Here is a 16,775-nt window from a genome sequence, read left to right as displayed (position 1 = left end):
ATAATTATTAATAATTAATGGACTTGTTACAATTCAGACTAATGTAACAAAGCGTGTACTTAGCTGTTGCCTATATTGTTGTTGTGTGTGAAATGTGAATACGCGTTGACGTGTCAAAACGCTAGTTGTTATTGTGCTGTATAGCATGCCTTTTTGGCTGCTTTTTCACATTAGGCGGGTTCGTTCAGACTAAATTACCATAAATATGTTTTTTTTTTCTTCTTTCTATTTTAAGAAAAAAAATATCAGTTATGTATACATAAACAAAAAAAAAAAATAGATCAATTCTATAAGTTGTATTATAATTAAATTGTTGCTCGGTTGTCCACACGTTTCTTTGAGATTACAAAAGTGCCAATCACTCCTAGGTGTCCACTTTCTATTGGCTCATGTATAAACCACATTTTTTTTATTTTTCTTGTTTCTTAAATATATATAATCTACTAATGGGATCATATATTTGTAAATGTCCCAGAAATCATTGGAGGCCACCACCATCAAAGCTCTTCAAAATAAACTTTGATGGTGTTGTCTTCTCACACGATAAAAAAACAGGCATAGGAGTTGTTATTAGAGATTACAAAGGCTTAGTGATTGTATCATGCTCAAAGCTGGTACACCAGGAATTATGCAGTGCTGATATTGAGGCGATAGCTGCAGGTTGGGCTCTTTCTTTTGCACTGGATGTGGGAGTGAAACGAGCTATCTTGGAGGGAGACTCATTGACTGTTATTGAAGGGTTAATGGAGGAAGAAAGGCTACTGGTACCACCAGGTTTGCTCATAGAGGATGCCAATCAGTTGTCTCAATGCATCGATGAATTACTTTACTCTCATACAAAAAGGGACCGTAACACTTTAGCTCATAGTTTGGCTAGATATGCCCTTGGTATTTTAGATTTTTTAGTTTGGATGGAGAATGTTCCTCCACAGTTTCAAGATATACTTCAAGCCGATTTATTAGGCTTATCTGAATAAAAGCAGTTTCTACGTTTTTTCCCTCAAAAAAAAAAAAAAAAGACTTTAGTTTTATTTATGTTTTTTCTATGACAATCTTTCTCATATGATAAAGTTAATTTTGAAGGTTTTTTTTTTTTCCAATCCATTAATTGATTATGGTTCATGTTATTTTTTATATATAACATACTTTATATGTACGTAAGTAAGAATTATAATACAATGGTATAACATGCTTTCTTTTATTAGGAAAATCATGATATTGTATTTTGTAACTGAGTTATCAAGACAAATAAAAATAGTAAGTGAATTGAAAGTGCATTACTGTCCACAATAAATATGTTTTCTTTTTTTTTTTTTAAGAAAAATGTTACATGTACTATGTACATATACAAATAAATAGATCAATTTTAATGCAAAATTAAAATAAACAGATCAATAAAAATAATCTACTGATTTGTATATTATATATTTGCTCAGTTGTCCACACGTTTCTTTGAGATTACAAAAAATGCCAATCACTCCTAGGTGTCTTCTTTCTATTGGCTCAGATATATACCTTTTTTTTTAATATTAAAACTGAAGTGCAAATTACTCCTAGGTGTCCTTTTTCTCTATTGATTCAGTTATAAACCACATTTTTCTTTTTCTTTTTGTTTTTTCTTAAATAAATATAAACTTTCATAGTGCAGTGCAGGGAGCCTAATTCCTGCAATTGATTGGGATTTTTTAAATAAAATGTCAAAATCCAAGGATAACCTTCTGGGGAGGATATTTGGAATCCTCTAATATATACATGCTTTCCTGTGTGGGTTCCATATAACTATAAGATTTATATATTGTGAGAAGGAGAATGCATATATCTGATATATAAAATAATTATTGCTCGTATCCATTATAGTCCAATATTAATTTGGAGGACTTTTTTGTGCGCAAAATGTAGCTATGGTTCCTTAGTTGTTGATATATTACATAGTAGGTTTTCCAATTAAATATAAACGTGTGGTTATATTAATCGACGAAGTACAAAGAGATTTATCTTTTTAAAGATAATTAAATTCAATATAATTATATATTTGAATTTAATTGAGGAATTTAATATATTGCAACTAAAGAAATTAGACCTAAGTTTTATCCCCTTTTATTTCCTATCATAATCTTTCTCATACGATAAATTTAACTTTGAAAGATTTTATTTTTCCAATCCATTAATTGGTCATGGTTCGTGTTATCTTTTACATTTACTTATAATTAAAATTTAAAAGTAAGTGAGTTAGCCAAAAATCTCAATGGTATAACATGTTTTCCTTCATTAGAAAAAACCAGGGTTCAAAACTTCAAATCCCTCCTCCCCCATTATTATAACTATTGAGGTTTTATAAAAGTTCATTACTATCAACAATTACGTTTAAATACATCATATAATTTTAAACTCCACCAACAGAACGAGGAGTGATCCAATATTAAACATTTATTCTAATATGATTTGGATTAACATCTTGAGTTTGAATTCTCAAGAATACGTAAGTTTGTTTTCAATATATCCACCAAATCATACTATTAAAACCCGAAAATAGTTGAGGTTAAGGTATGATTGAACCCACTTGAGAAAGTCTTTGCAATCCTCCATTCCTCGCCTTGAACCCTCAAACATTAATTTATCGTCTACAATAGTCTACACCCAAGCAAAAGTCTTATAGGAAATAATCGTCCCTACACTTTTGTCATTAGAAAAAAAACCACAAGCTCTAGCTGCGTTCAAATTGTGAATCATTACCTTGTATTCATGGGAGATTGAAATGTGATTTAACATAAAAGCCATTGACCTACATCACAATTCCAAATGCGGAAATAACGGAACAATTTTTGTGCGACTCTCTCTCTCATACGTGCTTTGTGACTTTTGGACCGTCTGAGACTGAGGCTGAGATTGAGATTGGGTTCTTTAGGAGCGTGAAAAACACAGTCCAATCATGGGTTTCTTTGATGGTACCCACAGTCCCACACATCCATGTTAGAGTAATCAATCACCATTTTCTTGCACCAATATTAATAATTGGATAGTGACCATAAGAGAATAAATTATAAGGTTTTCACGATGAATAGAGACGAAACCACGTACAAGCAAAGGGGGCTGTGGCCTCCCAAATTTTTTTTTAAAATATTAAATAGTAGATATATATTTAAGGTTTTAGAAAATATGGCCAAGAAAAATTATATTTTGCCCCCCTCAAGAAAATTATATTTGCCCCCCTCAATTTCAAATCCGAGTTTTGTCCCTGATAGTGAACAATTATAAAGTCCTTATAGTGGGCAAATGACGTAATTTATCATTGCACTAAAAGACTCTCATCTGTTTAAAATTGTGAAATAGAAAATTTTTTTAAAACAGAAACTGATTACTGATTTAGCAATTTTAAACAAGTAAAAGTTTTTTAGTGAAATTGTGGACAAATGACATAGTCCACCAGATGAGTGTATAATTTCTCGTAGACATGTGCCAACTCTTTTTTTTTTTTTTTTTTTTTTTTTTAATCCTATCAAAAAAAATACCTTAGAGTGCATCAAACTCGCATTGGTTGCGCTTGCACTTGAGCAGAGCACATTGTCCCATCCTCCCAGGCACACATACATCGAGTCGCAACGTAAACTTTTTGTATTTAAAGACGTGAACGAATGTTGGTTCTAAATGTCATTTTCTCTTTTGATATAAATATCTTTTGATGGGTTAAAGTATAAGTCAGACTTTTTTAAGAATAAATATAAGTCAGACTTATTTTCTACACAACTCAGTTTCAAATTTCAAAATTCGAGTTATTTTGCATACCTTATTCTTATTTTACAAATACTAAACTAATGAAGCTATTTATCATACTTTATTTTATTTTATTTTAATTTAAGTAAATTAAGTATAATATATTGTTTCTTAACCATCATCAACTTTTTTTTTTCTTACTGTATGCTTGATTCTAACCTAACATATATAATCAATTTTATAATGACAATTTAGATTTTTTTTTTCCTTAAAATAAGTGAAAAGGGAGTATTTGAACCCAAATTTTCTAAATAGAAGGGACCACACCACATACTACCTTTGAGTCACAGTTTTTTAACAACATTTTAATTTAAACAATATTTATTGCACTTTATTATGGTGAAATTGATAGTATCTCACACATTTTTATTCTAACAATTTAATGTTCACAATAAAAAAGAAACAGATATTGCATAATTACAACCATCTCAACTGATCTTGACGCAAAGAGATATATATTACCCTTTATAGTAAAATAAAATTGGTAGTTGATACATTCTAAATATTTTGAATGCTAAATAGTAAATACATTAGTATCTGTACGTCGCTGTAGATTTTGCATTCCATAAAGACATTAAATATTCTCACCATCAAACAGAGAATAGTTTATGCACCCATTAAAGGGTCTTTTACTTTTCAGTTTTCACCTAAAGTCAAGACTATAATTTAATTATAATTATGCCTTAAAGTCACCACTAACCAGCATGATGACATTAATTAATCAAGACTTGTTCAAAATTCTATCATGTTACTTTGTCTGTCCAAAAGTCTGTGTGTGTGTGTATATATATATATATATATATATGTTTTGCAATTGATGACACTCATGTTGGTCTCAATTATTCTTCAATCCCCTTCTAACAAATACAGTAGATTGCACAATGAGATTAATCCTCCACTTTTTATAAATGTGGAATTTGATCCTAGATGCACAATACTAAAGACAAGGCCAAGAGATTTGCTTCATTTTAACTTAAATCTCTTTTTTAAACACAAATCTTATTTACGATGCATATGGGTTAATATTGCATGCAACCTTGGCTTTGTTTGAATGTGTTGCATGAAAGGTTGAAAGAGAATTTCAAAGTACAAAGTTTGGTTACAAAATTATTTGTACCATAAAGCTATAACTTTTATTAAACAAATTAATATGGCTACATATTTTAAAAATCTAACTATTGATTGCATGTTATTTATGTTCTTAAAACACATGTCAAATATTGGATGTTATTTACTAGTCAAATAATATACTACAAAACTCGAAATTTAAACATTTGATTAATGAGAAATGATATAGCTATTGATCTTTAATCTTCTTAAAACTTTGCAAGCATGGAGGATATAAGAGAAAAAAAAAAATATATATATATATATATATATATAATGCAATAGTGGATTTGTCAAAATTCACATCTAATAAAAAAAAATATTGAGTGGAACTCTAGTCTTAGTCTACAGTGTTGCAAACTTTGTCCAATTTTAAATTCTCTTGATAGTCTACTTTTTATTAATTAATAAAGGCTTTTTTTTGTTTTTTTTTCCCTTCCCTTTTCTCTTTTTTATTTACATGATTGTTTTGTGGCTATACAAGTACTATATAGAATCTCTTTCTACTATGATGGTCCTCAAATAAAAATAAATAAATAAAAATAAAAATAGAGATATCTCTTTCCATATGTGTGCTTAACCACAAGGTCCAAAACTACCACCCCGAACTCGATTCATCAAAGTTTGGTATTTGGTGGTGAAAGAAACAAAGGGTCAACGTGTTAAGTGGGGTAGGTGTAAAGCTTTGAAGATTCATTTTCATTCAAGCCCAAAATTATCTTAGCCGTTCCCATGTGGCCGTGTAAGTATCCTTTTATATACAGATGAAAACTCACGAGTCCACATTTTTGCTTTTTTATTTTTTTACTAACGCTTTTTGCACTGTTCATGTTATGTGATCATTAAGTATCCTTTTAGATATGAATGAAAACTCACAAGTCTATGTTTTTTTTTTTTGGTTTTACCAGCGCTTCTTGCACTGTTTATGTCCCGTTCATGAGACATGAACAGTGTATTAAGACAAATATATAGTGTTTGGAGGAGTGATCAGTAACCCAAATTTTTTTTTTTTTTTTTCAGTAAAATAAGCAATATCCAAACACACTCTAAAACTCCGTTTGAATAGGGCTTTTGCGTTTGCTTTTAGAGTAAGTTGCGTTTTTTGGCTGGTCCATAGCACTGTTCATGGACCAGCCAAGTGAAAATTGCGAGTGAACAGTAAATTTGAGTAATAAAAAATATTTTACTACAGTATTTTTAACAATAAATTTTCATTTTTCAGTAAAATAAATGGCATCTAAACGCACACTAAGTGTTTTTTTTTTTAATGGGGTCATTAAGTATTTAGATAATTCTTAGAACAGTCTCAAATAAGTTGTTACTAATTGACCAATAATTATATGAAATTTATTAACGAATTATTTTAGAAAAAAATTGATACTATTTTTATAAGAAATATAAAAATTTGTCAAAAAAAATTAGTTATATTTTATTTATTTTTAAGGTGTTACCCATTTACTCTTGCCTTTTCTTTTTTCTCAAGCCCAAGAAAGTGAGGTAACCGGAGATTGAATAATACTACAAATAAAATGTTTTACAACATTTTTTAAAACAGTTGAGTAGACAGATTTTTATTGGATCTAAACCTACCATTAACATTACTTGTTTATTTACCATAACAATCGGCCACTCTCAATTAATGTGAAAAAATTTGTGACATAGACTTATTGATAGAGATGCTATTTAAAACCAAATGATAGTTTCTCCTATAGAATCTGAGATGTGTCCTCCACATAATTGACACAAATATGAATAGAAAAATATTATTATCTAAGCAAATATAATTATAATTGGACAGTTTATGAGCCGATATACTATGGGCCATGGCTAAGGAAGGCCTCTTTGCTTGCAAAAGAATAAAACGAATCTGGTCTCCTTGGAGGACGATACCCTGGATTAGACAGTTGGACTTTTGTGTTTATTTCACATGTTTGTAAGACTCCATAATCTGGCCCAGTGGGACCACCATCCATATGTCAGTACATTCTCCATGGGCCATGGCCTCCTTTCTAATTGGCTGAGAGATAAAATCATAGAAAAAGTTGCGGCATTCCCTCCTCCTTGTTTTGATTAACAAAATTGTCTTTATAAAAAACTTTGGATGATATGAGAGAATCTTCATATCATCTCTACCCATTAGATGGGTAAACGCAACGTATCTCTTTTTAAGCCGACTATATTTTCTACTTATTTGCTTGAGACTATAGCTTTTTTCGGATATATTGTTAAACTTATCTGTGACAGTTGCCCAATTGTAAGGAGCGTTCCCATCAACTGCTTCCTTTAACAAAAAAAAAAGAATGAACTTTATCTCTGTTGCATCGGGCCTTAACTTCGCATCGTCAGCATTGGATGATGGCTCTGCCATCTATTTCACTGGTTTTTGTCGTAAGAAGACGAGAGGGCTGTATCCGTGGAGGTGGAGGGTATGGAGTGAGGGGTTAAGAGTTGAGACTAGAAACTTGAGATTGAGAGCAGAGAGAAAAGAGACTGAGATTGAGACTAGAGAGACTTGAGAGTTGAGATTGAGAGTAGAGAGAACGGAGACTGAGATTGAGACTAGAGAGTTGAGACTGAGAATGAGAGTAGAGAGAACGGAGAGTGAGACTTTATAATATAACAAAGTATGTTCTTCAAACTCTATGCACTGTAACTCTTTCATTTTTTTCACTTCTTTATTGATTTTCTAACTTAACCATCTGAGCCTCCCTAACCACTCCCCTCCTTCTAGGTGGTCTTGGTTGGTCTAAAACCTTCTTTAATAGGTGATTGATTCAATCAAGAAGATCCATCACAATTCAGTTGAATTGTTTATTGCGGTCCCATCGTGTCCACCAAATTTCACCCACCACACTATTTGTACAAAGAAGTCTAAGAGCATCTCCAACAGGGCTAGGCATCTCTAAATTTTGGAGAAAAAAGCCACTGTTCACACTAAAAATGAAGTCCAACAGCCTCTCCATCTCTAAATTTTTTTTTAGATTTGCTACAGTAGCTCTTCAGATCTGGAGAGTACTGTAGCAATTACTGTAGCTTTTGCAAATATTATTTCTCATTAAAATAATACCGGATGAATTAAAAAAATAATTTTTTCTCTTTCCTCCCTTTATCTCTCTTCTCACGGCTACAAACACAACGGCTACAAACCCATCCATCTTTCTCTATAATCAAAATACAAACTCAAAAACATAATCTTAAAATTAATCAAACCATAACCATAAAAGCAAATTCCAATTCTTAAAATAAAGTTGAATCAGAACAAGCAAATATGAAAAAAAGAAAAAGAAAAAAAGAACAAGCCGATCTGACCCAGCATGTTGGTGGGGAGGAGGACGAGCGGCGGTGGGGCAGCGGACGTGGTAGTGCTGCATGGTGAACGCCGATCTCCACCGGCGGTGGGGCGGCGGACAATCTGACCCAGTCTTTCTCCCCTCTCTGTCTCTCTCTCTATTTTCTCTGATGTGAAGCAAATGTGAGGTTGTTGGAATGTTCTTGAGGTGAAAAATAAAATAAAAGAAGATGGGCTGAACACTTGTGTGGAGGAGAAAAACAAGAAAAAGAAAAGAAAGAGAGAGCTTCTTGAATGCTGTAGAGTAGACGAAGAGAAGTAAAGAAAAAAGAAAAAAGAAAAGTGAAGAGAACACCGGTGGAGTAGACGAAGAGAAGAAAAGAAAAAAAGTAAAGTGAAGGAGCTCAGAGGAAGTGCCAGAGAACAAAAGAAAAAAGAAAAGTTGAAGATAGAGATAAGGGAAAGGTGTGGAGGAGAAAAAAAAGAGGAAAAAAGAAAAGAGAAGAAAAGAAACGTGTGGAGGGAAAAATAAGATAAAGGAAAAATAAAAAATCTTAATTAAAAAATACTACCACAATATTTTTACAATATTTTCTCAATAAATTTTAAGTAATAAAATTTTATTAGTTAATATTGGTGAGTAAAAAAATAATTTTAGTGATGGGTTTAAATTAGAACTAGTAATAACTTTCCACGTAAATTTTGTTATCAACGTATTGTGTAAAATGTTGTGAACATAGCAATTCTTATTGAAAAATATAGTTGTTAAAAAAAGAATAAATAATAAATGATGAAATATTATTTAAATGAAATAGAGAATGGAATAGAGAGTCTGTTGGAAAGTGTATTTGAAAAAGTGGGTAGCTAAAAGCTAAATATCACTGTTCATTCTCCAAACAGGTAAAAATTAGGCAAAAATTTAGAGAGGCTGCTGGAGATGCTCTAACATTACTAAGACTAATGAGCTAAGTTATATAATGTTCAAGTTAGACACCAAAGAACACAAATGACGAAGTTGGAAGTTTTTTTGTCCAAACTCTGCAGGGTTAAAATCTGCCCAAGCTTGAACCAACTTCCAAATAAGTAGAATAGTAGCCAAACTTGAGCAGCTCAGATAATTTTACAAGCTGAACCGTCATTGTAAAGATAAAGAATTTAACTGTACTAGTTGGATGGACTTTGGGCGTGTAAATCAAATGAGAAACCTAAAGAAAAATGTTGTAAAAACGAGACACCAAGGGTTTCAACTTTCCATTGTCAAAGAATGACCATAAGCCAACAAGAAGAAAAGGAGCAACTGTCCAAATGATGTTTTGCCTTTGATGATCCCAAAACATTAGGTCGGCTGCCAATAATGCTACAGAGTACAGACTACTTTTCTCATAACAAAATTCATAATTTCTGAGCTGGTCGGCTGTGAATGGTGGATGCAATTGTGAATTTTTTTTGTGGAAAAAAGTTGAGTTTATAGTATTTCTGGGTCTGCTACTGAAGTCTACCGAGCTACATCAATTGCTTATCACCATCTTATTCTTATCCACGACCACGAGAAATAGAAAGGAAAAACACTATATTTGCCGCTCTTCAATTCTCTCTCAAGACTGGTTGTCAAATTCCAGGGAGTTATTTCAAAATAATGAATAGTTGGGTCTCAAATTCTAGGAAGTTATTTCAAAAACACCATATTTGCCGCTTTTCAATTCTTCCTTTCAAGAGTACATCTTAAACGTGAGGGTCAAAATAAAATACCATTTTCATGCCACATAGATTGCCACATACATATACCACAATGACTAAAAAAAATACCCACTTAAAAATGAAAAATGCTAGTGCAACAGAATATTTCACAACTTTTACCACAACCCGTCACGTAGCGAGTTGTGAGTGACAGAGAAAATGAGAAATACTAGCCACAAAAAGAGAAATGCTAGTGCGACAAAATGTTTCACAACTTTTATTACAACTCGACATGTGGCAAGTTATAAGTAGTAGAGATGTGGACTCACTACTTTTTCTCTATCACTTACAACTCGCCACGTAGCGGATTGTGGTAAAAGTTGTGAAATATTTTGTCGCACTAGCATTTCTCGGTAAAACTTCCTAAACAAAAGCATGAGAGAGAGCTTCTAAAACCACTAATCAACTTATTCATCTTCAACTTCATCATCGTCAACTACAGCTTCTGAAAGCGAATAGAGGTAAGAATTAAATGTGAGTTCAAAGTGAGTAAAAAGGAAGGGAAAAATAGAAAATATAAAAATTAAAAAGAAAGAGAACGAAAGCAGAGAATTATGGAAGAGAGCCGAACAGGTACGTACCTCAACCAACCCATGAAGAAAGATTCGGGTCATGGGTCTGTACTCTGTAGTTTCCAATCTGAGCAGAAGCCAACAATTCCAATCTGAAGAGCGACTTGAAAAAAAATAACCCAGCGAATGGTTTGTTTGGTTTCCACGAGTTTTGTTTGATTATTTTTTATTAAATATTGGGGGTTTTTTTTTTTTTTTTCCACAGCTGCTTTTAATTTTTTTTTTTTTTTTTTATAACTGGTAGAAAAAATAATATCAACTAAATTTTTATTTAGGAGTCAATGGAAATAACACAAAAAAGAATCAACATCTACAAAGGATTTGTTAATCTAAAATCTCTATTGAGATTGGGCAAAAACTTGCAACATATGTGGCCGTGCAAGTGACATGAAAATGATATTTTATTTTAACCATTAGTCACGTCAACATTTTCTATTTATCATTTAATGACATAGACCATTTTGATACGATATCAAAAGGTTATGGACTAAATTAACATATTTAAAACGTTAAGGACTAATTTGATACAGTATTAAGGTTTAGGATCAAATTTGTAATTTACCCTACATTAATTTGTTGGAGTCCTAAATTCTAAATCACGTCACTCAATTTGTAATTTTTTTTTAAAGATTCAAAATTCCAATTGGGTAACTATATTTAAAAATTTTGATAACTTTTATTTTATTTAAAAAATAAAATTTTTTATAACTTTGTTTAAGAGTAATCTTGGAACCTTCTATCTTTAAGTGATGCTCCATTAAAAATTTGAGTTTTATAAACATGACCAACAATTAGAGACGGATGGAGAAAATTTTTTAAGCTAAAGTGCAAATTGCACCAAGTTTAACTTAAATTTAATCCAATTTTCTAATTTTACTTGCGTTCAATTGAGTTCTCTAAATTTTAAATTTATTCAATTCAAACTTTTTGTTCAATTTTATTAAAAATTTTCCATTAAAAAGTTTTTTTTTTTTTTTTTCACATGAAAAAAATCTATAAAATTAATATAAAAAAATTATGTGAGGATTTTTTTTTTCCAAAAAAACTTTTTCATTTAGTTAAATGCATACTTAATAGAAGCTTTTTTAAAAAAGAAATTGGACAAAAAACCTAAATTAAATAAATTTAAAACTTAAAGAGCTCAATTGAATTTTAGTTAAATTTAAAATGTGTAATTTGTAGTTTAGCCTAAATTATAGATTAAGGGTCCATTTGGGAAAAACGCATTTAACTGAAATTGAAAATTTTTTACTGAAAATATAAAATAAATAAATAAATAAAAAGTTAAAAACTAACTGAATAGTACAATGAGACCCATGAATATTACCAAAAAAATACAATGAAACTCATAACTAATACCAAAAAAAAGCTAAGAACTCAAATAAACTAAACTTTTTATCACATCCCAAACAAACTCTAAATATTTATATTTAACTTTCATTTTCATTTATTTAATTACTTGCTTTTTAGTTTTAACTTTAGCTTTGTTAAAGGAATAAATATATATAAATGGTAGACAGAGCCTTTTCAATTTATTTATTACGAATTTTTAAGTTTTATGTTAGGACTTTCAAATAAATCAAGGAGATAAGACAAAAATAATAATGACCAATGACAAATACATATAAAAGCATGTGAAGACAAAGCTTTGGCTGTTGTAGTTAAAAAGATAAGAGCTATGCTAGTGCCACATAAAGTGGCACAATTGGTGAGTTATAAGTGGTAGAGAGATGTCTCCACATGAACCCCCATCACATGAACCCCCATTCTCTACCATTCATAACTCGCCACGTGAGCGAGTTGTGACATAAATTATACCAAGTTGTGGCATAAATTAGCCACTTTATGTGGTACAATCATAACTCAAAAAATAAACCATTATTTGCTCTCATAATTATCTGGTCTGGCCCTCCATGATTGCATTGATTTGAAGTCACTTGAAGAAAAAAGACAAATAAGCAAACGTGGGATATATGGTTGGCCTGCATGCATAATGCATTAAATCTGAAATTTTATTTATTTATATAGTAAATTGGGGAGCTTTAATTCAGTAGTAATTTTAATTTATAATGGCATTCATGCTGAAAAATGAAAATTACAAAAGTATCTCTCTAGTCTAATGGTCTACACCTGATTAATTAATTAATTAATTAAAACCAAATGGCCGACCGACTAAAATCCCATTGGCCTCAACGTATCAGACCATCTCCACCTCCACTTTCAATTTTTTTTACATAGATATTCAACTTCTTCTTAAACCAACAACTTCAATAGTAATTAAGCCATGTTGAAGCCGGAAAGGAACCCATTTCTTTTAGTTCTGAAATTCTACCTATCCTTACTTGTTCCTTCTTGTTTATCTGCAGCAGCACCCACAGGCACAGACCACATCACTTCTTGTTTGACTCATCATAACATTAAAAACTTCACCACAATCCCTGGCACTGGCCATGGCGGCATAGAAAATGATCAGTCATCAACAGCTTACTATGAGCTCCTCAACTTTTCCCTTCAAAATCTGAGGTTCGTCGAGTCCACAATTCCCAAGCCAATAGCCATTATACTGCCAGAGACTGTGGACCAGCTACTGCACACTTTGATTTGCTGTAGAGAAGGGTCGTTGGAAATTAGAGTAAGGAGCGGTGGACACAGTTATGAAGGGACTTCGTACGTTGCCACTGATGGAGCTCCATTTGTCATTATCGACATGATGAATTTGAATCGAGTTTTGGTGGATTTGGAAACTGAAACAGCCTGGGTAGAGGGGGGAGCCACACTTGGTGAGACTTACTATGCCATTGCTGAGTCAAGCAAAGGTAGTCATGGATTCTCAGCTGGGTCATGCCCCACCGTAGGGGTTGGTGGGCATGTTGGAGGTGGTGGATTTGGCTTTTTGTCCAGGAAATATGGACTTGCAGCTGATAATGTGGTGGATGCACTTCTTATTGATGCTAATGGAAGGTTGTTATCCCGGGAAGATATGGGAGAGGATGTGTTTTGGGCAATTAGAGGAGGTGGTGGTGGAGTTTGGGGGATTGTGTATTCTTGGAAAATCAAATTGTTGAAAGTGCCACCAACTGTGACTGCTTTCATAGTTTCTAGACCAGGCACCAAAAGCCATGTAGCAGAGTTAGTACACAAGTGGCAATACGTTGCACCCTACTTAGAAGATAACTTCTATTTGTCATGCTTCGTCGGTGCTGATCTGCCAGAAGCTGTAAGTCTAGGAATATCAGCTACGTTTAATGGGTTTTATCTGGGTCCTAGGAGCAAAGCCATATCCATTCTAAACCAGGTGTTTCCTGAGTTGGGTATTGCAAAAGAAGATTGCAAGGAAATGACTTGGATTGAATCAATTGTATTCTTCTCTGGCCTAATCAATGACAGCTCAGTCTCTGACATGAAAAATAGGTATCTGGAAGACAAGGGATATTTTAAGGTCAAATCTGACTATGTGAGAACTCCAATTTCTATTATGGGCTTAAGGGCTGCCCTGGACACACTTGACAAGGAGCCCAAGGGTCATGTCATCTTAGACCCTTATGGTGGGATTATGCAAAATATAAGCAGTGAATACATCCCTTTTCCACATAGAAAAGGTAATCTTTTTTCCATTCAGTATATAGTGACTTGGAAAGAAGAAGATAATTACAGAAGCAGCGAGTACATAGATTGGATAAGAGGAATTTATGATTCAATGGCACCATTTGTTTCAAAGGGTCCCAGGGCTGCCTATGTTAATTACATGGACTTTGACCTTGGAGTGATGAAATTGGTTAATACTAGTGTTCAAACAGAGGATGCTGCAGAGATTGCCAGGCTATGGGGTGAAAAGTACTTCTTGAAAAATTACGATAGACTAGTTAGAGCCAAGACACTTATTGATCCAAATAATGTCTTCCGTAATCAACAAGGTATTCCTCCAAATCCCCAACCAATTTCAAAGCAAATATATAAAGAGTGAGATCCTGAGATGTAAACTGGTAAGTTAAGAACAAAAATCTGTATTCTAGCGTGTAAGCATGTTAGAATCACAGACGCAAACTAGATTTGCTGGTCTCTGTGTGTGTGTGTGAAAGTTGTTCCTATTTCTATGTTCATCTCTGCATAACTAAAAAGTTCTATGACCACACAAATGCTAAGCTGTAGAACACAAGGATCACGAGTGCGGCCTAATCAATTCAATTTCAATCATTACCTTTGTCTACTTTCACACAATAATGTACTTTCGAGTCAATTTCATTAAAAATGGATTAAAGGATTCGTATTCAGCTCAGTAATATGACATTGTGCACGCATATGTAACATGTCCTTATCTCTATTATATGATATTACCAATCAAATCTAATCATGTCACTTGTAAAATACGCATATGTAACATCCTATTATGCAATCTTATGATGTCACAAATAAATCTTACAAGTCACTTTTACAACAACATATGCTTAAATTCGATTCTCATATATACAGATAAGTCATAGAGAACCCAAAATTACACCATATAGAAAAAGAAGAGAGAACTTGTCAGAAATTTTTATTGACCAAAGTAAGAGTGCCTAGCTAGGAGCCTAGGACTACAACTGTTATAAAAAATTTATAACAAATAAGTCTAAAGATGGCTAGAAAACCTTAACTGCCAAATACAGTGGTCAAACAATCCAAGGGTAATGGCTGTATACAATGGTTAAACATAGTGGCCAAACAAGCCAATTATTGCACTGAATGTTTATTGGACTCGTCCCATTCGTTTACATCTTTAGACTAGCGTCTTGACAGACATCCCCTCAAGAAAGCTGAAAGTAAGCTGAAAGGATGACCAGCTGGCCGGTCTACTGCTAGGACTTAGGTCAATTTCCTGTCAAACACCTCTCCCTCTCATGCTCTATAAATAGCCCTTCACTCAACATAACAAGGTCTTGCAAACTCTATGCACTGTCACTCCTTCATTTTTCACTTCTCCATTGGTTTTTTAACTTAACTATCAAAGCCTCCCTAGCCACTCCCTCTCTCTGGGTAGTCTTGGTTGGTCTGAGACCTTTAACAGGTGATCAGTTTGATCAGGAAGGTCCAACACAATTCCGTTGAAGTTGAAGTGCTCATTGAGGTCCCATTGTGTCCACCAAATTTCACCCACCCACACTATTTGCACAAGCAAGTCTAACATTGCTGAGACTAATGAGCTAAGTTATACAATGTTCAGGTCTGGCACCAAAAAACACATGATGAAGTTGGAAGTTTTGATCAAACTCCGCTGGGTTAAAATCTGCCTGAGCTTGAATCAACTTCTAAATAAGTAGAATACTAGCCAAACTTGAGCAGCTCAGATAGTTTTACAGGCTTATCCTGTCATTCTAAAGATAAAGAATTTAATTGTACTTGTTAGATTTCTGGATGTGTAAATCAAATGAGAAACCTAATAAACATTCCCCTGCCTTCTTGGCTTGCAAACTCTACAAAAATGAGAGACTGAGGGTTTCAGTTTTCCATAGTCATGACCATAGCCAGCAACATAAAAAGAGAAATTTTCCAAATGATATCTTGCCTTCGATGATCCCAAACCATCAGGTCGGCTGCCAATGATACTACAGACAACTTTTCTCACAACAAAATTTACAATTGCTGAGCTGGTCAGCTGTGAGTGATGGGTGCAACTGTGAAATGGTCTGCTGCAGATGCATGTTGAGTTACATCCATTGCTTATCACCGTCTTATCCGTGAGAAATGGAAAGGAAAAACATGACATTTACTGCTCTTCAATTCTTCCTCTCAAGAGTGGGTCTCAAATTCTACGGAGTTATTTCAACTACTAAATAGATGGAAATTTCCAGCACTATGGAATACAATTAGCTGATTTTCTGAATATTTTTTTCTCCAGTTTGCACCATAGATTGCAAAATCACGAAGTTCAGTTTCATTACACTGTCACTTATTAATATTTATAGTTTTTTTTCTAAATGGAGATTAATATTTTTTTAATTTTTATATCACCTCTCTCTCATTGTATTTTTTTTTTCTTCTAAATTTACTTGTGATTTAAGAATTAAGCTTATTTAAGTTGTATTATTTTCTATTAACCTTATATTATCATGAAAAATTATTTCAAAGTTTGTTTCTATTTTTCAGAGTTATTTTTAGTCAATTTTACTAATATTTACAAATTTAATATCTTTATTATTATTTTAATTAATTATTAAAATAATTATGACATCATTATAGTTCGACCTAAAAACCTTGAACATCTCCCTTTTTAGTTCTTTGAACAGTTCGGTTTTTAAAATATTGTGGGTGTCAAAACACCA

The 16,775-nt window shown here is 32.7% G+C and overlaps 2 protein-coding genes across 2 annotated transcripts; both read left to right on the top strand.

The window, feature by feature from the left end:
- The first annotated feature begins 446 nt into the window (after window positions 1-446).
- LOC115961430 lies at window positions 447-977 on the top strand. The gene has a single exon (XM_031080415.1). The coding sequence runs from the start codon at window positions 447-449 to the stop codon at window positions 975-977; it is 531 nt and encodes a 176-aa protein (XP_030936275.1).
- An 11,268-nt stretch (window positions 978-12,245) lies between these two features.
- On the top strand, window positions 12,246-15,676 carry LOC115960326 (reticuline oxidase-like). Its single transcript, XM_031079162.1, has one exon. It carries the CDS (start codon window positions 12,761-12,763, stop codon window positions 14,438-14,440), a length of 1,680 nt encoding a protein of 559 aa, XP_030935022.1. The 5' UTR covers window positions 12,246-12,760; the 3' UTR covers window positions 14,441-15,676.
- The last annotated feature ends 1,099 nt before the right edge of the window (window positions 15,677-16,775 follow it).

The sequence above is a fragment of the Quercus lobata genome, chromosome 9, assembly GCF_001633185.2.
Source record: "Quercus lobata isolate SW786 chromosome 9, ValleyOak3.0 Primary Assembly, whole genome shotgun sequence".
In the NCBI taxonomy this organism is placed as follows: Eukaryota; Viridiplantae; Streptophyta; class Magnoliopsida; order Fagales; family Fagaceae; genus Quercus; species Quercus lobata.
Note: the sequence above shows the minus strand (reverse complement) of the source record. Positions and strands in the feature narration are given on the sequence as shown.